General features: G+C 36.2%; 2 protein-coding genes across 6 annotated transcripts; both read right to left on the bottom strand.

The window, feature by feature from the left end:
* Nucleotides 1–5,799: 5,799 nt before the first annotated feature.
* LOC105040930 (uncharacterized) lies at nucleotides 5,800–17,147 on the bottom strand. 5 transcript variants are annotated; one of them, XM_010917687.3, is made up of 10 exons: nucleotides 16,990–17,147; nucleotides 16,667–16,813; nucleotides 15,944–16,214; nucleotides 15,348–15,498; nucleotides 13,487–13,709; nucleotides 11,852–11,943; nucleotides 11,566–11,701; nucleotides 7,736–8,067; nucleotides 6,501–6,739; nucleotides 5,800–6,403 (listed from the first exon to the last, which is right to left on the bottom strand). In XM_010917687.3, the coding sequence occupies exons 1-10, from the start codon at nucleotides 17,037–17,039 to the stop codon at nucleotides 6,341–6,343; spliced, it is 1,704 nt and encodes a 567-aa protein (XP_010915989.1). In that variant the 5' UTR covers nucleotides 17,040–17,147; the 3' UTR covers nucleotides 5,800–6,340. The 5 variants fall into 5 exon arrangements, with proteins under 5 accessions (XP_010915989.1, XP_073110514.1, XP_029119161.1 ...); XM_073254413.1 differs by having other exon boundaries at nucleotides 5,800–6,416; nucleotides 16,667–16,906; nucleotides 16,990–17,127; XM_029263328.2 differs by having other exon boundaries at nucleotides 16,667–16,906; nucleotides 16,990–17,127.
* Nucleotides 17,148–18,271: 1,124 nt separating this feature from the next.
* Nucleotides 18,272–21,896, bottom strand: LOC105040931 (bidirectional sugar transporter SWEET4). Its single transcript, XM_010917690.3, has 5 exons — nucleotides 21,769–21,896; nucleotides 21,322–21,358; nucleotides 20,832–21,210; nucleotides 20,369–20,488; nucleotides 18,272–18,698 (listed from the first exon to the last, which is right to left on the bottom strand). The coding sequence occupies exons 1-5, from the start codon at nucleotides 21,809–21,811 to the stop codon at nucleotides 18,510–18,512; spliced, it is 768 nt and encodes a 255-aa protein (XP_010915992.1). The 5' UTR covers nucleotides 21,812–21,896; the 3' UTR covers nucleotides 18,272–18,509.
* Nucleotides 21,897–24,429: the final 2,533 nt, after the last annotated feature.

The following is a 24,429-nucleotide window of genomic DNA, read 5'->3' as shown; positions in this document are numbered from 1 at the left end:
AACGTAATGTTTGAATGAATCTTATCCTTGATAGGTTCACTTCGAAATCTAATCTTTACCGAATGGGGAAATGGATCTTATTCGTATCATTGTGCTATTTCTATCTATTATATGAGAGCCCAATCATGACTGCATACTCATAATGGTGTTGGAAGGCCTATTTAGGAGGTTGGACATTATGTACATTACTGTTTGGCATGTCCAATGCACATGTTTTTCTCTCTAAGAAAGCTCTAGTTGAAGTGAATTTTTTTAGACCACCTGTTCTTTTCTAGTTTGACAGGGATTAGCAAAGAGGAAGGCTGACAAAAAAGAAAGTACCTGATACAGTGATAGCAATTTAGATGTGACATGGATTTTTTTTTTTTATAACTCTCATGATAATATTGGGGTCTAAAAGTCTGGCTACAGAAGGATATTTGGATCACAAAAAGAAAGAGTCCGGCCGCAAACCTTATGCCATTGAAATAGTAGATATAGTCTCAATGAGTAATCTAGAAATGATTTTGGTGAATTGCGATAACACAAATAATTGTCGCTGCTTATGAGTATTTGGATACAAAGTGTTAGAAAAAGGATGGAGGGTTGGAGGATTGGATATTACTTGTGGATTCCACCAAAGATTTTATTTACTATTGGCACTCAATAATCTGTTATGCAAGAAACCTTCTGTAATTAGCACATGTTCTTGAGACTGGCACAGGAGGATATGAAACACTGAGTTTCGGCATTTTACTCACTTGGATGAGGTCAATCGAATTTTGTTTCAGTAATCGTTTTGGTGATTTATGAGAACACAGTCTTTTTCTTAGAGTAGTAAAATATAATACATATAGGGAGAGAGTTGAGAGTGGACATTGTATAAATGTTCTATGGAAATGACTACTTAGAAATTGCTATGATGGATGTAAGGAATAATTTTCAAGGAACTGATATTACCATGGATCTATATTCTAGATTAAATATATTTCCTACTATGTTAGGAGTTAAGTTTGTTTGTTGGCAACCGAAGTTTAACATTTAAAAATTTGTTGTGAACCTTTATTTGTCACTAAGTTGGTGTCATGGTTTATCTGTGTTGTATTGATGTTTGCATTCAAATTGTATGTCGATATCCTTGGTAGTTGTAACAAGATTGAACAAAAATTCAAGGTTTGAGTTTTCTTGTTGTGGACCTTTAAGACAGAGAGAGCAAAAGATCATGGCTTTTATACTTTTAATGAAGATCTTACTATTATTTCTAATAATTCTACTATTTCTTTATTTGTGTTCATTGTTTGTTGGTTATCTACTAATGGCATGTTTTAGACTTTTTATGGCATGAATACTGGTGCAGCTCTGGCTAGTTTCATTGAGAAGTAATTCATTATCGAAGTAAACATGGAGGGAGCTATTTGGATCCGTGCTGGTTGATTTGATAAAAAAAAATTATAGTAAATGCTTTTGGAATTTTAACTGATTTTAGAAACTCTGTTTTTTTTTTTTTTTTTTAATATTTCTCCATCTTCTTTGCCTGTTATTTTGCCTTGAATATAACTTTCTATGTCAGTACAAAAGGATGCTCAAATGCATATCTATTTATCTCTTACCAAGATCCGCTGGTTGAAAAAAATGAGGATTATTACGACTTTAATAGAGAAGCAAGAGGTCAAATAATGACTGAGCATTTCAGATAATTTTAGAAACTGTTTTATTTGGTTTCTATATTATTATTGTTGTTGTTGTTGTTTTGTCAATCTATCTTCTTTGCTTTTATTCTTTTTCCTTAAATACAATCTTTTGCATCAATGCTAAAGTATCCTTAAATTTAGATCCATCTACTCAATTAAGAAGATTTGATAGTGGTGATGAGAATCTTTAGAATTTTAATAGAGATGGGATGAATAGATTGATGGGAAGAGAATGGATTAGGAGAAGAGGAAGAATGTATAACTGAGGAATGTTGGAAGAAATTCCAGCGCATAATCAAACTTATAATAATATTTTTTTAAACTACCATTCTACGCTTGTATACATTTTACATTGAAGAGAGGTCTTGTCATGGTTTGGAGATTTGGCTGAACTCCAAAGCTGAAGGCAAAATGTTTCTGTTCTGTTTCACCTGTAATTGATTCAAGATTAGAAGACTTTTGGCCAAACCATATGAGGCCAAGTTTATTGAATATATGGTCAGCTCATCTTTTTCTTTTTGTTATTTCTTCACTTGTTAAAGCTTCATCCAGCATTTTCTCAAAATTAAATTTAAATTTTTCTAGTTTTGAGAAAATTTAGGAGCACTGCAGTGTTGCATTCAAATAAATTTAGATATACAGTTCTTCGGAAATTAATTTGGCTTATCTTAGATCTTGAAACTTATAAACATGATGGTTCTCATGAATGTGATATTCTGAATGTCATCAAATGGTAACAGGATATTTAATGCTTAAGCAATTTGAGAAATGACATGAGTTTTGACCTTTTAGAAAGCACTAAATTTTTTTGATTCTATCAAGATGAAAACGTGGAAGCCATAGAACCAAAGCTCACAAAAAACAAATTGTAAATTGCAGTCTAATTTTTTTCCTTAAATTGCTATACTCTTTTATTCCTAATTTTCCTTATGTTTAAGTTTTGTCTTTAAAAAAAATTATGTTTGGTCAAATTGAAGAAGTTGAAGCCAAAACTAGTTAAATTGTCAAAACTGCTGAAACCCGGCCTATGTAATCCAAAGCCCAGACCAAGACTGAAACTTGGTTTTTGGGCCTTGATCCAAATTTATGTCGATTTCCAAGGGCAAAAAATAACTAATGTACTTACTAGCCACTGTGGGTGCATTAGAGAGAGAGAGAGTGAGTGAGTCAGAGCATGTGAAGCCTCAAGAATGATATGGAGCGGCATGTGAAGGCTCAAGAAAGGTCTGCTATAACTTAAATAAACCAGCTTTCTTTAAGATAAGTACTTCTCATCCATGCATTTGGGGACTTTGATGGGTAAGTAGAAGCCTCAAGCAAGATATAAAGTGTGCGTGTGAAGGCTCAAGGAAGGTATGATCTAACTTGCATAAACCAGCTTTCTGGAAAGATCAAGTAGTTCTTGATCACGCATTTGAGAACTTGATGGGTATATTGTCCCTTTCATCAACTGTTTCATGCATGATTCATCAATTGCATTGATCTTCAATCTCTGATATGTTCCAGGAATTCTTTCACCATTTGATAGCATCACTTTGATTCATCTGAAAGGTTCATCATAAGCCTTAATTGTGGGGTGTGTGAATTAGATTCTATTGCCTGTTTCATGCCTGGTTTCCTAATAAACTGCATGAAAACTTTCTTACCTATTGTCAATTGGTTCACCATTCTGTGAAAATTAAAGACAGATAGTGCCAGGTTGTTTCCTTGTTGTAGGTAGACTACATATGGATGCTTTTCATAATTTATCTGGCATGTTTCCTTTGAGATTGATGGTCATGATCTTTCAGTACTCTTTTAGTATTGTGTAATAATAAATTACGTATTATTGAACCATTTTGTACTCACTTTTTTCTTTATTTTCTTATTTCTTATATATATATATATATATATATGAGTTTTTTTGTTGGGTTGTGTGTTGTCTTTGTAAGCCGGTAGTAGTTCCCCTAGAGTCAGTTTATAACAAAATTACGGGCAAATGTTTTGATAAATGATGGCAACAGAGTTGTGATGAACAGCAAATGACTGGTGAAAGTGGTAAGTATGCATAATTAATGCATTAAATCATTATGTATTTATGTGCTTGAAATTTAATTGCCAAGGCTCTGTAATACACAAGTCATAAATTAGACTGATATTCATGATGGCAAAGTACCTACATTTTTAGTGTGGTTTTTAATTTAAGCAGTCTTGAACTCATATCCATTATTTGTACTGTTACATCAGTTCACTAATTACATGTGCCATTGTTTGTACTGTTATATCCTTTCATTATTTACCTGTGGGTATGTTAAATGTATATAAGGATGGCATGGATGGGAATCTCGTCGGATGTTTTAGGCCCTTTTGAAATGGTCTGTAGATATGGGTGAGGCAATCTCATCAAAGGTTATACCTGCAATCATCACTTCTCACAGTCTATAGCATGAGCAACTTATTCCATTAGTTGGAATGGGATGTCCCAGGGAAGAAGAGCCTTTTGTTAGGATAGCCTCCCAGAAAATGTCAATATTACCATTGTTGATTTTTCCTTTTTCTGTTTCACTTGGCATGCTGTGACCAGTGTTGAGTGTTAGGGCCTCTGTTTGCTGCTTCAGGTCTTTTTTGATGTAATTTTTAATCTCTCTTGGTATTTGCTAATATTAAAATTTGAAGTGGTGACAAATGTGAAATTAACTATTTTTCTTGATCTCATGGCTTAGAATTTTCTTTTTCTTTTTGGCTGACATGGTTCATCGGTTATGGATGGTGAGTCTAATTGAAGTTTTAGATGCAGCAACATTCTTGTATCCTGCATAATGTTCAGTTGCAGATAAGGGAAATATGAGAAATGAGGATTGTTCATGCCTAGTTTCTGAGGCATTATATATTGCCTTGATGTTAAATGATGATCTTCAGTTCCTTTACTTTCTTATGTCCAAACAAAATCCGTACTATCAGATAAACAATCTCTTCCATTTCCATAAGTATAATTTTGGTATTGTAGCTTTGGAGACTCAAAACATTTTATCAGATGGTGTTTATATCCAGTTGTTCTGAGCTCTTTATTCCACTGCATGGTCATTGGTCATCTTATCATCGCAAAGGAAATAGGTGTAGGTAGCTTATTGTGGTGACAGTCTTGAGAGGATCATGAGATGCGAGCATCTTATGAGAATGCCTGGATTAATTGCATGATGTTCTAAGAGAATTTGAACTTTATAATAATTTTTCATTAGGTTTTTGAGTTGGATGCTACCATTACTACAGGACTAAATAATAGGCCCACAGTGTTGTTTTGGTGATAATTCATCGAGATTCAAATTCCATGCGACATTGGTTGCATGATATAATTCTTTCATTTATGATTTGTAGATGGTTTATTCGAGTTCAGTTACGGTAGTGAATTTGTATTTATTTTCTTTTGCATCCTATCTGTATGTTGCCTCGAGTCCAGCTTCCTGTTGACGTCTTTGGATTAATTTTCGTTCTCTTTCTGATTGAACTTGTGCTGTAGAGGTTTGGATGGATTTATCTGTAGTTCTGAGTGCTTGCTGTCATTTGTCCCCATGTCATTTGGATTAGGCTTCTTGTAATAGCTGTGGTTTTATTGAGACAATTATTTTTCCTTGCTGCCTTGCGCATGCTTTTCCTGTGGAACAGAGCAGGACTTGGATGTCAGATCATTATAAAATTTTGTTGCCTACTAAATTCCTTTTGTTGATAGCAGAAGACATTTTCTATTAATGTTCAGGGAAGGGATGAAGTGAAGTGTGTCTGCAGCCAAATCCGAGACACAAATTTGCATAACTAGGGTATGGGAAAATTAGAAAGGGCTGATTTCCAACTTTCTATCCTGCTCACCCTATTCTTTTGACTCCAACCAGAATCAAAACCCTGTTTACGTTCCCTTGGCCAAGTGGTAAGTGATGATACCATCTAAACAAGTGCTTGGTGGCTAATTGCTATCTACAGTTTTCAGGATTTTGATCCCAAGAAGGTTAACAATAGCATACACTCCCCTCCTATGCTAGGGTTAATGATTAAAAATTAGCAAAATTTTATTCATGTTAAAAGATGAGATGTTTAATTTAATTTTCGATAAAGAGAGAGAAATTTCTTGCTTCATATATTAAGCAAGGAGAAATCATGAAGCAACACTTATTGGATCCTCCCTGCAGTATGCTGCAAGACGATTATCTGGCCCTTGAGATTGAACATCATCTTTCTCTACATGTTAAGCATTTTTTCTCAGGATGGCAATGAGATACTGTGCTCCAGTGCACAGAAATCCGCACAACATCCTATCAAAGCTGAACAGAATGATATATTACTCAAGACTGACATTTACAGACAAACACATGGACCACTTATGCGTGAAATTTCTGTTGTTGTCACAACAGCTTGCAGGCTTTTGCTCTGTTGTAGCAAAGGCCCGCATTCCCCAAATGAAGTAACAATCACCTGGTTTATATGGCTCAGCAAATGACCATGGAACTCAAGAAACCATATCAATGATGGAGTTCCAGTTTAACTAATGATCTGTTGTTCGGACCATCACCGATACAGCACTATCCGTTCAAAGGGGTTGTTGCACGGCCGGCTGCAATTTAACAGCTGATTTCACGGACCTGCCTGTAACTTGGGCCTGATGTCCAAACAGCATGTCAAACAATGTAGCATAGGCAGGATCAGGTTACTCTTGTAACTCCCAAAGGCCGCATCCAGCATCTAAGAATCCAAAGCTCGACAATCTGCAACAAACAACTGTTGATTTAGTTATAGACTTGTGAAAAATAGGAAAGATTAATAAATCATGATAGCGTTGTAGGACACCTCTCAAACAGGAACCTTATGCTTGTATTTGGTTCTGAGCAAGGACAGTCTCCTCTGGAGAGGCAACTTCTCTTCTTTCTTCCCCATTTTGTCCAGATAGTAAACAACCTTTTTAAGGGTTGTCATCACCTCTTCACTTTCATAACCCATCTCTTTCTCTTGAATGCTCAAAATTCTTTTTAACTTGGCCAATATGTCACTGTCATCCCTTCCTAATCTTGTCTGGATTGAAACTAGGCAATCAAGGGCTTCACCTGTTGATGAAGAAATGCACAACAAGCATAAGTCACCTGGAAATACTGATTTTAAGTACCTCTGGTCAGGCTGATATGGGTCCATGGTTTTGATTGTGTGCTATCCAGGTGCCATTTTGGCATCATTGTTTTTTCTTTTTTTTTTTTTGGTACATGCAGGCGGTCACACCACTCTGGTGTGAGAACAGCTCAGAAAATCAGAGTACAAAGATTCTTCAGAGCAAAATGGCTAGACAACTTTATATTGTCAGTTATAAATTCTACAGTGTGACTTGGAGCAAACTTGAAATAGCCTTTTTCCATGCACTATTCTAATAAATATTTATGTCACTGACTTATCCTTTTTCCGGCTTCCTTAGAAATGCATCTTCAGAAAAAAAAAAGGGCAAGCTGCAATGACCATTCATTTACAATTTGATCAAGTAACACAAATTTATGAAGAACAAGGATTCAAAACTCATGCTTTTCAGGCCCTTATCTAAGGGAACAGTAGAAGCTATATTTTGGTGTTGAGAACCGATGTAGTTTCAATTTCACTTATAATGGCAAAAGGCTCTATTTAAAGCATGCAAGTACATTTCACTGTACTTGCATCAGCACAAGCAAATGCAAGTGATTCCTTGATTCTAATGTCAGAATGATTAAGATAGATATGCCAAATCATGGGGCTTCCCTACTGATGGAAATGTGCATGGACAGATACTTCCTCTTTTAATCAGAAAAATATCCATTCTGACTCTCAAGGCATTTTTTTATGAGAGAAAAAAAAAACATTTTGAAATATACTCTGCATAACAGAATTATCAATCATTTCCCACTGGCAGATAGTCTCAAGGGCAAGTTGCATTGCTCCTCCATTAGGCATCAAAATAAGTCACTCATGTAGGATTTTCAGTTATGTGGCATGAAAGATATTGTGCTCATTACTCTGTGAAGAAGTAGACCCTAAAGTTTCTTCATTAAGTTTTCCAGTTATCAAGTATAAATGAAACAAACCTACTGGAAGAGATTCTTTTCCATATGCATTTTCACGGATGTGCAACACTTCTGTGGCAAGACTTTCAGCTTCTTCATCTCGTTTTAAATGGTATAATGTAACTGCCAGGTGTAACATTGGGACCGTGATGGACCGATCAGTTGGGCCCGCTGTTTTGGACATGATATGCAAACATGTCCTTAGCAAGCGCTCTGCCTCAACAAAATTTTTTGAACGAGAATGCGAGGTCGCAAGATTCAGTACGTGAGTCACTGAACTAGGATGCTCCATCCCTTTGTACCTTTCAGTGATCAGCAAACATTCCTCAAGTAGCTCTCTGCCCTCCTGTTCCCTGAGGAAAGACAAAGCCAAGCAAACCTAGAAGATGTGAACATTTTGCTAACGTGTAATTCCAAAATATAATGCTGATATAAAGAATTCAACCTACAAAAAGAGTTTTTCCACTATAATTTTGTACATAAGACCAAACCTTTGACCGCAGAATTTTGCATGATCTGTACAATTCTCACACAAGATAAAAAAGGGGAGAGAGATTGGTGTCATTCATGTTAAAAAGATAGGTGGAGAAACTCCAAAACATGCAGAGCTTGTCACTGATATAGATCCAAGCTATCTGATTGTAAAAAACAGACACGTCAGATGTCTGAATATTTAAATGGTTAAACCAAAGTGGTTAAAAAATAATTTTGTCAACATTTAACTGTGGTAAATCAGGTTGCTAATGCACCTTGCTCCATTCACTATCCCGTTGCCTTGTGCATTTTTTAGTGCCTCTGATGAATGATCACTCACTTAGCTCAATTCTTTGATTCCTAACATAAAGGTAGGGATGGTTCTGCCTTTCATCATTTTACAGAATCAATCATCAAAGTAGCCTATCAGGCCTTAAATAAGTTAATTATGTACCTTGGGCAAGTTCTGTTCATGTACTTTGGTCCATTGTTTGCCATACAAAGCAAAATGACCTTTTGCAATTATATTAGTGATTTTTAGAACATTATTACACTAATAATGCAAACACAAGGCATGCCTAGCACTCAAGATGACAACTCCTGAACCTCAGAGTCATACCAGACCTAGGCATGCCTAGAATGATCCGATGGAAGCCTATAGGCTGTCAAAATGAACTGATGGTGGACATCTCACCGTCAGAAGAATTGGACAGCACCCATATCACCATCAGAAGATATTCTTCTAGAAGGCTACCAGAAGGGCTACAACACAGGCTCAGGCATCCATGCTGTCTGAAGCCATTTGATGGAGCATTTTCACCAAATTCAAAAGCCAAGCCCGAGTTGAAGATGAAGAACAGAAGATTGATGGCAGGCAGTTTACCATTAGAAGGTATCAGATAGTCAACAGATTGTTATCCAAAGCCTTCTGACGGCAACCTTCTCTTGAATGGAGAGAAAAAATTGTTCTAGAAGAACTTTTTTATCAAGTATTTTAGTTGAGATGACTTAAGACTTTAGTTCCTGATTTATGGTCAAGTTCTAGGAGGCTCCCATAAGTTTCCTTTGATGTAAAGGGATTTCAACCTATAAATACTCCATCCCCATATGTACTCTTATCGATCATTGAAGCATTAGTAATATCTTCACTTGAGATTCTTCTCAAATTCTTGAGTGGTGAGAAGCTACTTGAGGCCCCGTGGTATGAGCTTATGGTTTGGGGGGAGGTTTTGGTGAGAAGACAGAGTTCTTCTGTTGAGACCATGTGAAGACTGGAGGTGCAAGACTGAAACTCGAACAGGAAGATGTACTCAAAAAAAGATCCAACAGGAAGAGGAGGTGTGAGGCCTTCTGATTATTCTCAGCTTTGATTTAGTTCTTAATGTCTTGGGCCTCGGCCTTATTTACTTGCTTTAGCTTCTAGTTATTAGTTTAAATTTGCTTCTGGTTTATTTTGTTCTTCTAGTTCTAGTTTTGCTTTGTTACTTTGATCTCGTGTGGGATAAGGAACCCCAGAGGGGCCCTTACCTGAAGCAACTAAGTTAAGGGAAAAAAGGATAGCACCAGCTGACCTGCAGATTGTTCAGTCTCTTCTTTTAGTTTTCTTTTTCTGACAAAGTGCAACTAAATCGAGGAGAAATTTTAATTTGTGCTACAAGATACTCCAAGGTCCAAGCAATAACACATAGGCCATATTCTTTTATTTGGAAGAAGTTTCCTTTACATGAGTACGTAAATACACATAATAACAAAAAACTTCCTCGATATCTAAATCTCCTAAAGTAAAACCAACATCTCTGCTAACTGTGTTAATTATGACAAATGCTAATATATTCATAAATCAATTAACCATTGCCAGTTATAATTATGATCACTTGTTCCAAAATCATATCATAAGATAAGCAGAGACAGAAACAAATGAACCATGAGACATGCAACAAGCCTCCTCGTCTCTTTTTCTAAAATGTCATTATTCAGCTTGCCTCTTCAATTCCTGAGTTGTGGTTCAGGAATTTAAGTCAACTTGAACTGCTTGGACAATTTTGGGATTCAACAATTAACTGGAAAGCCCATTATATCTGAAAACAAATATGCAAAACAAGGGAATCCTAGGCCAAATGCATGCAGGACAAATCAATAAAATGGTATCATGAAAAAGCAAATCAATCTCTGTAGAAATTCGTAAATAAAAACTATCCAGTGCATATGCTGTAACAGAGTATAGAACACACGGACAAGATCATATGATATGAGCTTATGGTTTGGGAGGAGGTTTTGGTGAGAAGCCAGAGTTCTTCTGTTGAGACCACGTGAAGACTGGAGGTGCAAGAGTGAAGATTGAACAGGAAGATGTACCCAAAAAAAGATCCAACAGGAAGAGAAGGTGTGAGGCCTTCCGATTATCCTCAGCTTTGATTTAGTTCTTAATGTCTTGGGCCTCTTGGCCTTATTTACTTGCTTTAGCTTCTAGTTATTAGTTTAAATTTGCTTCTGGTTTATTTTGTTCTTCTAGTTCTAGTTTTGCTTTGCTACTTTGATCTCGTGTGGGATAAGGAACCCCATAGGGGCCCTTACCTGAATGGCTGAATCAACTAAGGGGAAAAAGGATAGCACCAGCTGACCTGCAGATTGTTCAGTCTCTTCTTTTAGTTTTCTTTTTCTGACAAAGTGCAACTAAATTGAGGAGAAATTTTAAATTTGTGCTACAAGACACTCCAAGATCCAAGCAATAACACATAGGCCATATTCTTTTATTTGGAAGAAGTTTCCTTTACATGAGTACGTAAATACACATAATAACAAAAAACTTTATCAATATCTAAATCTCCTAAAGTAAAACCAACATCTCTGCTAACTGTGTTAATTATGACAAATGCTAATATGTTCATAAATTAATTTTCATAACCATTGCCAGTTATGATTATGATCGCTTGTTCCAAAATCGTATCATAAGATATGCAGAGACAGAAACAAATGAACCATGAGACATGCAAGGAGCCTCCCGATCTCTTTTTCTAAGATATAATTATTCAGCTTGCCCCTTCAATTCCTGAGTTGTGGTTCAGGAATTTAAGTCAACTTGAGATGCTTGGACAATTTTGGGATTCAATAATTGACTGGAAAGCCCATTATCTCTGAAAACAAATATGCAAAACAAGGGAATCGTAGGCCAAATGCATGCAGGACAAATCAATAAAACGGTATCATGAAAAAGCAAATCAATCCCCATAGAAATTCGTAAATAAAAACTATCCAGTGCATATGCTGTAACAGAGTATAGAACACATGGACAAGATCATATTCTACTAATAACTATACTGTCATTGATTTATACATATTGCACATAATCTGATGCAACAAGGAGGTATAAAATTTACCTTCCGGTAACATGGAGCAACTCTGCCAAATCAATCATCATTTTTTCCAGAACATCATCATCTAAATTCATAAACTCAGAATCCCTTACAACTTGAAGACCTCTTTTATATGTATGAATAGCCTCCTGCACGCTTCCTGTAAAATTAAGAGTTCTTAGGAAATATGTAGCAGAAGCTGTCAACAGTAATTCTTCCTAAAATTCCACACATAGAAGATTATGTTGACTGTAAAGAAAAGTTCTAAATTTTTGCCTACTGTTGCTACACAGAGCATGGCAGAAGTTACCGTTTGCACAAAGAGCATGTGCCAAAGAACACATAGCCATTCCACTCCTCCCATCATCTTCTCCATATATTTTTTTATATATGCCTAAAATCCTTGAAATAGAAGAGGGGAAAAAAAAAATCACTTCTAAATACTAAAAAATAAGCACAGAGTGAAGTGCACGACAAAGAAATTGGTATGATGAATGTACAAAGAGCAGTGACTTCTAATTATCCACTAAGACCAGAAAGATGTATAAATTCAGGACTATTACTTGCTATTACAGGTAGCCAAAATTAGAGATCTCTCAACTGGAAGCCACTTGCTTGTAGAGAAATTTTAGGAGGAAATATTCTGCCAGCCCTTGGCTCTGCAGTGTGGGATTTTTGTGGTAGGAAACCATGCCTCACAATTTAGGAAAGTTCCTTGGACTGACTTCTTCAACCTTGGAAGGATCTAAAAGAGGACCAACTTATTAGGTGAATCATGATTGATTCTCCATCTGACAAGTGGAGAACATGATAAATTGATTATCCAAAGCTATAAACTGTGAGAAATGCCCCATGAATAGTGTCTGTCAATGGGGCACAACCAACCATGAACTTCAAATTTTTTTCAAAATCAAAATACTTCTCAATTGTAATACATATTAAAGACCCCAGCTACAATAATGTGTTGATCTACCATCTTCACAGATAATGTCTTTACACCCATTCCTATCCAAGGCCACATCCTTCGACATAAGAAGCTTCTGTTAGCATTTTTTTTCTTTCTTTGTTTCTTTTCTTTCAAGGCACGTATTTGCATCATCCACTACACTTAAGTTTCTAGAAACAATCATCTATAATTATCCATTTGTATTTTCCAGTCAAGCTGCCAAAATGATAGAGTACGAATACTGATTGTAATTGCAGCTCAACTTCTATGCATGCTCATAAACTTGGTCTTTAGATGTTAACTTTATGCCCTAGCCCACCTGAGCACCATCCATAAGCAAATCCAGCATTTATCTCACCATCATGAATGTCTTCCTACTGATTTATTAAAGTTGTCATGGTGTATGCTATGTGCAGATTTAATTTCGCTAATTAACGAAAGAAGAATTGCAAATGCAGTTTTTTCTTAAAAAAACTGTAACATATTTCCAATTACTAATGTGAGAAATGACAAATTATAATGATACTCTATTTCTCTAGAAGAGATTCTTTAAGTAAATTCTCTTTTCACACTATGGAGTCATAGTTGATGATGGAGCTGGCTAAGGCGATTGACTGAGTTTAAGCAAGCTCATAGACAACCTATCAGAAGATCAAACATATTCATAATAAAAGCAGGACTACAAATAACTAGGTGTATCAGCATGATAGTTTTGCAATGAAGAACAAACTGTTTTGTATCCAGGCAGCCAAAAAAAGTGGCTTGCAATAAGAACTGCAAAAGAAACATATTACTGAAGATCTATCAATGGAGAATGACACCAAAATATTGTAAAACCAATAAATAGAAGCAAAAATTGTATACTAAAAGGAAATGATATATGTAAAGCATATATTAATATTCATTTGTGATTAATGCATATTATAGCTTTCACAAAATTAGACAAATACATCAATTTGAGGCTTGTGAATGGTCTGAAAATATGCTGAAAGATATTACCTGCTAAAGCAAGTTTCAGCATCTGTTGCCTTTCCTTCACTGATAAAAAGATTGCCAAGGGCAAATAAAGGTATCACAAGCTCCTCGCTTTTTGCTCCTCTGTTCTTCTCCAAAATATCAACAGCCCGGTGATAAATTGTTATGGCTTTAGTGACCTTTCCAATTGACCTAAAGACTTTTGCCATCCCCATAAGTGGTGTTATAAGGAAAGGACTGTTGTTTCCTACAAAATTTTGCTGTGTTAGACACTCTTTTTAACCAAACAAATGAAAATAACAAATTTAAATGATTAGCTTGATCTGTAACCATCATCCTTAATGCTTGGTATTTTATGTTACACAACAAGAGATAGTCAGCCTAAATCAACACCATATCTTATAACATGCACATATATAATGAATTATGATGAATATAATTCTTTATATGACTTGCATATGTAAAATTTTCAAAGAAAAATATAGAAGAAATAATGCAACAAACTAGATGGGAAGGCAATTAACTATGGCATGTCTATGGTGCTTCTTTTTTGAGAAACTGTGTTGCATGCATACTTCAATCAATTTAACCACTGAATGCTAGAAAAGTAGGCACTCGAAGGGATTCTGATAATTTAGTTTTACATGTCATAATGGCTTATAATAAGTGCCAAAACTATTTTCTAGAATGCCATTGTTTCCAAAATCATGTACCAAGACATCAAGTTCAACATCAACTGATATGTTAAAGCTGACCTTTATCTACCACCCCTGCAGCCACAGCCCCTTCCCCTGCCCCTCCTCCCAAAATCCCCCAAGAATAACCATGCAGAAAAAAAAGTACAATTTGGATGCCACCAGCTCCAAAACCATTCTTTTATGCTCCTGTCTATCATTATTATCCTTCTTTATTCCCATATTGTTGCCATAGCTCTCTTCATTCCTTGACAATTACTGTCACCCTTTATTTTTTTTTACCTTTATCCTCTTCATCTCCACCACCTCCACGTCAGCATCAAACTTGCTCTTCCCTCCATTTCATCCATCACCTTCTGTCCTCTAGTTTCACTTCTCCATTCAACCTTCTCCATCATTACAGCTAATGACCTGCTGCATATCCTCATTCCAAGTTTCCTTTATGAGTAATTATAATGTTTTGGCATAGGTCTAAGTAGAAGCAGCCACATTGATGGAGGAGCAGAGTGGAGATATAGAATGCTTGTAGCAATTTCTATGAAATAATTGTTACATCGTGTTAAAATTGATTGAGTTATTGAACTTTCAATGAAAATCATTTATTCATTTATCCCCTAATTCATGTTATGAAGAAGTGAATATAGTCTTGTTAGATCAGTCCCAAAGTTCTACACACTCTTGGATTTCCTACAAAACTCTAAGGCAAGGATTTCAACACCTGAACAAAATATACTAAATTCAAAGGCTTATCGTTATATTTCCAGCAAAGCTCATAGTAATGTTACTCACTTGATATTTTCTCACTCCATATAGATAGTGGTGGCAAATTTTATTGTGTGAGATTCAAAAATTCTTAAACCTTGTCACTGTGTTCAAGTACATAAACAACATAGCAATCTCCATATATCATGGTCGAACAAATAACATACTCTTAGAAACTGGGCTATAATTTCAAAGCAATTGTCCTGATCGGTCAATATATATTGCTCGCTGTTCATCACACAAACTTCTTGGGACCTATTTAGTAGGGTCTCCTATTGTTAAATGTCAACCAAAATGGTAGTTATATTTATACACTAGCAACTAAGACCGTAAAAGCACCTCATGCTCCACTGCAAATATATAAACTATCATGCGCTCAAAACCACTGTGCAATATATTACAGAAACAGTTACAGAATCTGTACTCACCAAACTCTCTCTCAAGAATTTTGAGACCTCTTTGGTATACAAGAATAGCATCCTCAAACTTCCCCAAAGTTGTGAACATACTTCCCATATGTATTAGTATTGAATCCACTAGTGGATTGTCATCACGCAGAGCACAGACTATGTTGTTCAACTGTTATTCACAAAAACATGTAGAAATATATCAGCATTGCATAAAAAATAAGAAATGCTATCAAATAGAGTATCTCTGGAATGGCAGAAATCTTCAGAATGCAAGTAACAAATGATGTTTAAATGAATTACACTGGTTTTGAAGAGATCACTTTTTCAATGTATAAATTGTAATGTTTGGTATGTTTTAGGATATATGAAAAACTAATGCACACTGGCTATCCTAGAAAACTTTAGACTCTTGACATATATGACACTTTGAGTTCTCTCCCACTCAAATTATTAGGTATATGTCTGTGTAGTTATATGCATATCACATACGTTACAAGTGTGAATTGTTAATCTGCATGCTTTTATATTTCTTATTTCTTAACAAGAAAATTTATCTCAAACTGCTAATGAAGAACAGCTTTGAACCATATGCAATCCAGTGTCAACAAAATTACCATATCAAGTAGATGCTCAACAACCTTAAGGTTGCCTACACCCGTGTATCCCAAAGCTATAACATCTAGAATAGCAGCTTGCTCTACACCTTTAGCACCTTCATCGATCTGCTCCTTGACCACTTCATAATTTGCTTGAAGTAAGTCTACGGCATCCTCTTTATTTCCCATTTCAAGCTTGGTTCTGACTTCAATAAAGAAATCTTGAATCTGTCTCTCAAAGTCCTCCATATCATCCATATCAGCGTTTGATTTATCAAGCATCTTTGAACTGCAAATAATTAATTTATAGAGTACTTGTTAGTCCCAAATACAAAGTATACGTGACTGGAACTGTTATATCACATAGGAAAAATGAAAGAATTAATGAATCAACCCGGATTAAATTTTAAATGATTCATTAAAAAACTAACTATAACATCCCTGGAATTAGAGAAACCCTTAAATGAACTCCTGAGTCACCAAGAGCTTCTCTTTCAAGCACAGATCTTGCTTTAATAAGTAGTACCGCAGTTATTTAAGTAGAATCCTCGACTTAGAACTTAAATCAGGGGGTCGGGGATGCTATTTCATTTGATAATCCCCTTTTTTTCTTCCAAAAATAACAAGCATATCACAAGAAATCAGGAAGCAGGTGCTTCTAATTTGAAAAGGCCACCAAAATTTATTTATTCGTACGTGACCTCTCTGTCGAGCAAATTCCAAAGTAGCTACATTTCCCACCTCGGCAAATTCTCCGGACTGCAAGAAAGATAATCTTCTTCTAGAGCATAGCGTAGCTTCAAGAACCCTTTCGCAGAAAAGCACAGCAATCCAGGCCTCGCAATGATGTCGGAATCGAACTCAATTCTTCGTGGAAAAACTGCAAGACTGTCACCAGAGTTTGCATAAGAGATTGGCATATTGTTGTCAAGTCGACGTTTCAACAAACAGATTGTGAGCAGTGCGAGGTACCCAGCCACTCTTCAACTCCGAGGCCATGAAACAGATCGTGAGCAGGCTAGATAGATGTGAAAACCCTAGAAGAAAGAATTATCAAAGCATACCTCCGTAGCGAGAGAGAAGGGGACGGGAGATGGAGGAGAGAAGCGGCCATCGTATTTGGCAGCGGCTCGCGTCCGCTGTCGGGCGGTTCCTTCGCGAGCGCAAGGAGGATATCTCAAGCCCGCTAATCCAGCCCGTGTTAAATGCTTTCAAGACGGCGCATACCATTTAAGTTCAGGGATGTTGGGCCTCATTGTACTTCTGGGCCAGCCCGGCCTGTTTTCATGTTAGCTCTGCCCTAATCCTTCTAAGAGAGTAGGTTTTTTGCTTCTTTTTTTTGCGTGTGCGCGCGGGGTTGACGTGTCCTAAGGTGTGAGTCCAAAACCTGCTTCCGGATAGAGGACGAGTGCAACTGCTAAGATATAATCTACTCTGCAAGTTAGTTACCTCATCAATTATAAACATCAGCGTAGGTTACAAAATAAAGTAGAGTTGAGGTGCAAACGGAATTGGAAATTGAAAATTTTAGTTGGGGGGATGAGAGTAATGCATAATGAAGTTTGAGATTTGCATGTTTAGTTATATGTGGATTGCATTGGTTATTCTCATTGCTAGACATTAACTAACTATTACACCTTGTTTCAAGGCTGCATTCTATTTTAAAAAACATGAAATATTATGTGCCAATAATCCTAACTGTGTGGATCCCGTATTGTGCATGAAATAACTTGCCATGCAATACCGTGGGATCCATGTATTCACAAACTATTGTAGGATACAAGAACAATCATGATTGTGGGACTATCTCTTTAGCTTAACCTAAAATTAAAGAGAGTTTGGATAAATTACTTCTATAGGATATGAACTTATGTGATATAAGTTTCCTCTAAAAATGAGGTGTATATTCTCATTTTCTTTTATGATATTGTAACTATTGGTCTAGATTCTCTCCAGTTTAGATCCGAACTCATTACAGGATCTTCATCATCATCATCATATTTCAAGCATTCGATGGCCTGGCTTCTGAATTTTTCCACAAATAGTTGCCGATGGCCCATTGTCAACTTTATTTCAGACAAGCTCATAATTATAATAAAGTTTTATGTTTGAAGAATAGTTTTTGCCAAGAACATTTTTGCATCAGTGATTATTATCATTTATACCAAGATGCATATCACTCTTATTTTCTTGATGGCAGATAGAGATACATCAGAGGACGGTCAGGTGTGGGTTCGGTCCGATTTGGTTGTATCGAGATTGACTCATAGGTCGAGACCCAAAAGGAGCCGATCGATCTAACCTATATTTGAACAAACCTCTTGCTATGGTTGGCTGGCTGGAAAATGAAGAACATACAATTTTTTTGATGAAAGATAAAAAGCATACATGAAATTTTGCACGACTTTCCAAACATGGATGCCAAGTCTAACATGGCGCTTGCGACCGATGTTGAAATTAGGAAGAGGAAATATCCCTAATCCCTTCGGGACGGGGTTTATACCATTACAAAGGCGTAAAGCCCTTATGACATCTCACATATTTCACCTAATAAGTAGCCATTAGTTACATCAAAAAAAAAAAATTAGAAGCCATTAGAAGATGCATTGCTCATCTTGCTTGTCTCTTCTTTCACCACCACCACCTCGGCCAATCCCATATCTGCTGCCGGGGCCGCCTTCTTCGCCTCTAACTGTTCCTTGGTGGACTTGCGGTACACCACATGCAATATCAATTGTGCCACCGCAAAGATTACTCCAAGGGCATTTGGAATCTGTCCAGCAATGTGAGAGTTCAAATATATATCGTTTCACTGCTCAATGATGTGCAAGATTAACCTAAGAAAGTTTCATGCTCCAATGCGACATGAACATCAGAATGAATACATTAGCCAGCAAACTACCATCTGTTTATAGTAGCTAAGCTGCTGGCTTAGAATGCATGAGAGGTGGCCTTATGGTTTGATATTTGATTGATTTTTATAAGCCATAAATAAATATTCTAAGCGAGTTTTTTTTTTTTCCAATAAATTGGATGTAGGGTGAAAAATGTATGGTATATTTTGATTCCAGAAATTTTGTTATCTTCAACTTCAAGAAAGAAGAAATATCATGCCAAGTCCATCCTCAAATAGAAAATGGCTTAGGGATGGGACTGACGCAATGTATCAGCAATCTAAGATAACAATGGTTCTTTTGTATTGCCTCTCTATTCAAGAATTGCGTGCCTGCATCTTTTGTCATAGATAGTCTTATCGGGCATAATAGTAAGGGCTTATTCTTTATGGATAAATAATATGAAAAAGTTTGTCAACTTTTTTATTGATCAACTTATCCATATTCTCACATTTTTCAAGATAAATAATTTATTTTTTAATAGATAATATTTATCCATGAAATGAAAAAAAAATCTTATCCATCTAGGAGGTAGCTAAATCATTGTCCCATCAACTTAAAAAATAGCCATTTTAATTCATTCCTAATATGCCCTTAATCTTATAATAATATTAATATAATATAATATAATATAGTACTATAATAATAATATATTATATTATATTATATTATATTAATATAATAAAACACAAAAAATCAAATCTCACAAACAAATTACGTAAAAACTAAGATATAATAACATATTACAATATATTATAATAATATATAATAATATAATATATTATGATATAATAATATAACAATATATTATATTATATTATAATAATATTATATAATACTATAATAATATTATATAATAAATATTATATTAATATAAGATATTAAAATAATATAATATATTATATTATTATAATAATATATTGTATTATATTATACTATTATATATAATAATATTTATATGATAAAGGGTATTATGAAAATATGGATTGATTTTAGCAATTTATCTAGAAAACTAGTAATATAAAAGAACATGGTAATAGATTTTTGAGTCATTTTTTAATATATAAAATAATATAAATAAATTATTTTTTTGCGTAAATGTTGTTTGAAAAATACTTATTCAAAAAAATATAAATTTTTAGATGAATTTTTTACCCTCAAAAGGACCGACGTTAAGGTGCAACTAAGCCAGTTGACCTCAACCTTGTCAATGGAATGTCCACACCATCAAGATTAATCAGTCTCAAAAACCTAAATTAAGGTGTTCTAACAAGGTGAAGGATGTTTACTCTGGCGGATACATATGGTATAATTCAGAGCTCAGACACAATTTGAGCCTGACTGAAACTAGACTAAATCCAAATGCAAACTGACTCAGACCTCAACGCCACATCGAAACAAACTCATGCCACACATGCAAGACCCAGCATGACCCGTTCCAATTTTATTAATGACCTTACTTGTAGCATTTAAGCTTCTCTGACACGTAGGCCGCTCCAAACTTGTCGTGGAAGCTTGGACCGAGAGAGAGAGAGAGAGAGAAGCTTACAATGATGTATGGGTCGAAACGGATGAGAGCATAGGCTGTCCAGCAAGTGCCGTTGAAGAAAGAGGCCAGCGAGAGAAAGAGAGGCATGAATTCCACGCTCCTTGTCTGAATCACCATTTTCTGCCAACCAAAGACGAGAGCCATGTAAATGCACATAAATGCATGCATCATCCCACCCATAGCACTCGCTACATATATTCCAAGATCCTGCATGCATGCCAACACATACAGGCTTTCTATGCATGCACATGGACACGTAGCAATCATGAAGACAAGTTCTTCTTGATGCAAGACATAGAAACAAAGCATATAACATCACAATGGTCATGGTGATGGTGGTTACGAGAACGAGCATACGTAATAATGAGGGAGCTGGTCTTGTTGATAAGGAAAAAAGAGAGAGAGAGAGAGAGTTTTACCAAAAAAAAAAAAAAAAAGGAGAGAGACGGTCCTGGACACATACCATGACGGATAAGGGAGAAGCATACATCATGGCACACAAGAAGACGCAGACAACGCCAACGATCAAGGAGCGACGGTCATATGTGTGGGCAAGTGTCAGTACAAGCAGGGTGACGATGCCGACGACGGCGATCTCAGCGAGCAGCATCGCAAGCACCAAGAATCTCTTCCTCCCCTGGGAGTAGAGGAGGAAGAAAAGCACGAAGGAGAGCTCTATGATAACTCCTGACCCATTAATGGTTATGACCAGGATGCTATGGGGGTGCACCATGGGCAGCCCATACACCACCCACATCATGCAGTTGAGGAGGGTGGCTAGGTATGGGAATGGTGAGAATTCCTCCACCGAACCCTTCTTCCGTATTCTCATGAAAGTTGGCCTGTGATCCAAATAGAGAAATCCAAATCAATCTTGAAATAAAAAAAACTCCTCACATGTATATATTGAAGACTAATCAAGCGTGACAACTTCCAAAAAGAGCGATGCTTACACTGGGGACAAGAACAACCCTAGTGCAATGGCATTTCCTGCACCAACACGCATACCAAAAGGAAAGAAAAAGGAAACTATCAGTTTCAAACTCTTAAGTAGAAAGTAATAGACGATTTGTACATGGAAATGGTGAGACAAAGAACTAGCAGCATTACTGGATGAAACTTCGCTTATTGTTAGATGTAATGGCATCATGGTATCATTTTTGTAAAGAAATGAAACCACGTGTGAAAAGGACATAAATGTGGTACCAACGATTTGTTCCGAATGGAACTTATATCCATCAAATCACATGAACACATCGAAGGTCTCATCATTGTGGAGGTCTAAGATGGGAACTGAAGCAGGTAACCATCCAAGAATATTCAACATCATCTAGTTGAACAGAAAACGAAATAACCTACTGCTAATATATATCAAAACAAATGTCAACTACTCGACCCACCTAGAATCCCGACCGCGGTCCGGATGACTTCTGGGGAAACCATGGCTACCTAAGCTCAGCTGAGTGAAGAAGATAGCTTTAGGGAAAGGATTGGGGGCTGTTTATATAGAGGATGTGGCCTGGCCCCTATCATTTTATCTAACATCGATCCCGGGCCTTTGAAGTCAAGTTAGTTTGCCGGTGTGACATATAATTGGTTGGATATAGATAGAATTGAACACTTGGAGGGGTGGCGGAGTCAAAAAGTGGAAGAGGATGAGGACAACGGCACTTCCTTCAAGGAGTTCGAAACCCTAGTGCCGACCAGTATCCCTTTCCATGTTTCATTCCGTGATTGCACCGACACTGGTTCTATTTTGAATCTGAACCGGCTCGGCCGCCACGGCCCGAGCCGCAACAGTTATGGTACAACAAAGCTGCCTGCCACCTACCTACTCTTTCTCAGGGTCAGGAGGCGTTACACTACTTATCCATTGCCATTTTTGCCATTTCCGTATGAGAAAAGCAAACGAAAAGAAACGGTTCCACGTTAGAGGGCTACGAATGCAAGACGTTGCTCCCCATGAAATCGAGGCCAATTAGATACGTGTCCACCGAACCAAAACCTTGAACACCTAAAATTCAACGGCCACGAGTCAACACGTTTCAAGCCTTTTTCTCACCCACGAAGGAGGGTCGCAAGTGATACTAGTAGAATGATGTTGTTATTTTGGTTGTGTTTATCTTTTATTCAAAAATTATCTAATCAAAATTTGTGTGTGTATACACATATTATAAGTTATGTTAATTAAGGTGTCACCAAAAGTTTTTGATGCTCCTGCAATCTCCTGTGGACCCAACGTGTCATGATGTTTGGATGCAGGGCAAAATTTTGTGCGCTGCATGGCATCATCTTTTGGGGTATGTGCATTTGGCTCATCCATTCTCCTTGGGATGATGAGGGGAGAACATATTATGAAATGGATAGCAAGCCATTAGTTCAACAGGATTCCAGAAAAATTCAACTATCTTACGTCGGAAAGTAACCACCGTCTCTGCTGATGTGTGAGGGGCCAAGCAAATGTGGGAAAAGGTCGGAAGCGCAGCGATCATTGGACCTTTTAGACAGTCCATTTAAAAATTTACAATAATAATGAGGAATAATAAGAATAATAACAACAACAATAACGTGTGGTCTTATTGCTCCGCTCGGCAATCACAGATTCTGGATTCAATTTATTAGCGGTCATGAGATATAAGAAGCAAAGAATGTACATAACATCAACAGGAAGGACTCTCATGCAATTAGTTCCAAGAGTGGTTGGAGCCTTTTATTGCACGGTCCATTGTAGTGTCATTCTGATACAGTGACACTAAAATAACTTTGTAATGGAGTTTGTAGAGCTGTGAGGTGATTAATACTGATTATCAAGAGGTGCACGGTGCCAATATTTGTTTCTTGAGTTTCTGATCTGAAGAGAGATTTTCGAAAGAATTTAAATTTTTAATATTTAGAACTTCAACTAGAAGAAATTTTGAATTAAATCTGTAACGGCCATCCATGGAATGTGGATAGGTATCTAGGTTTGAATTCTTCATGCAGCACAAGCCCTGATTTTGAAGTTTATTAGCAGGATATCTCAATCATTAGATCATGTATACCAATAGTATATCGTTAGACAAAATTTAAAGGTCATCATTTTGCATAAATTACTTCTGCAAATCTTATAAACATTGTCAACTCTATCATAGCAAAAGTTTAAAGATCTATATTTTTTTTCTCTTTTTTGTTTGGAAAGATTTGTAGTTATTGGGAAAAAAAAAATTTCTTTAAATAAGCTGAAGAGTTCATGGAAAAACAGTTCCCGGCCACACACTGGCTATCACATTGGGAGGCTCTTTAGTTATAAGGCTTTAGAGAACCTTAGAGAGTCTGTTTTGTCAATCATAACCATCAATGAGTTTTCTGTATATTAGATTCTTATTCTTATTAAGCAAAGAATAGTATTTTTTCCCTATCCATTAACTATTCACAATAAAAAATTTTAATCCTATTTTTCTATCGTGAATAGTATAATTACCATAGAAATTTAAACTCTTTTTTTTATATGCCTAGCCTAAAACTTAATTGATTTGGTAAATGTTACCTTATTTATATACATATACACAATGAAAAATATTAATACTTAATGATAAATAAAAATGAGTAATTTTTTTTTGAATGACAGTTTCAAAAAAATATATTTTTATGTCAAAAAAATATATTCGTAGAAAAAAAAATATTTAACTACAGCAAAAGCTTTTCCTCTAGCAAAATCGATTTCTACAGGACATTGTTTTGTCAATCATAACCATCAATTAATCATGCTAATTAAGAGGAGTATCATTACGGAAGCGTGCAATACACGGACAAATGACTGACCTGTTGACCGTATAGCCTTTTCCCGAGGGAATTCTCATACGATAACTGTTCCCCAGATTCTAGAAGGAAATCTTTTATTTTTGCTGCTGCTCGAAGGGAAAAACCCGAGATACTACCCACCATCGTTAACGGCTCCCCCTTTTAGCCCGTCGGATTTTGGTGGATAAAGACCACAGAGGCTCCGTACCGAAAAAAAAAAATGACCAGAGAGACTACAAGCAAACTTAGTGGAAAATTTCTGGTTTTTTCCCCTCATCCTG

This window comes from Elaeis guineensis, chromosome 3, assembly GCF_000442705.2.
Source record: "Elaeis guineensis isolate ETL-2024a chromosome 3, EG11, whole genome shotgun sequence".
Classification (NCBI taxonomy): domain Eukaryota; kingdom Viridiplantae; phylum Streptophyta; class Magnoliopsida; order Arecales; family Arecaceae; genus Elaeis; species Elaeis guineensis.
The sequence above is the reverse complement of the archived record's forward strand: the minus strand, read 5'-3'. Positions and strand labels throughout refer to the sequence as shown.

What these genes read in the sequence shown, in the direction of transcription:
- LOC105040930 (XM_029263328.2), bottom strand. Translation starts at nt 17,039, where the DNA reads ATGGCCGCTTCTCTCCTCCATCTCCCGTCCCCTTCTCTCTCGCTACGG. An exon ending in GCTGAAACTTGCTTTAGCAG is followed by an intron (nt 11,944 to 13,486) that starts GTAATATCTTTC and finishes TTCTATTTCAAG; the next exon opens with GATTTTAGGCATATATAAAA. An exon ending in AAAAGAATCTCTTCCAGTAG is followed by an intron (nt 6,740 to 7,735) that starts GTTTGTTTCATT and finishes CTTCATCAACAG; the next exon opens with GTGAAGCCCTTGATTGCCTA.
- LOC105040931 (XM_010917690.3), bottom strand. Translation starts at nt 21,811, where the DNA reads ATGGTTTCCCCAGAAGTCATCCGGACCGCGGTCGGGATTCTAG. An exon ending in CTTCTCCCTTATCCGTCATG is followed by an intron (nt 20,489 to 20,831) that starts GTATGTGTCCAG and finishes TTTGGTTGGCAG; the next exon opens with AAAATGGTGATTCAGACAAG. An exon ending in GTTTCGACCCATACATCATT is followed by an intron (nt 18,699 to 20,368) that starts GTAAGCTTCTCT and finishes ATTGCTGGACAG; the next exon opens with ATTCCAAATGCCCTTGGAGT.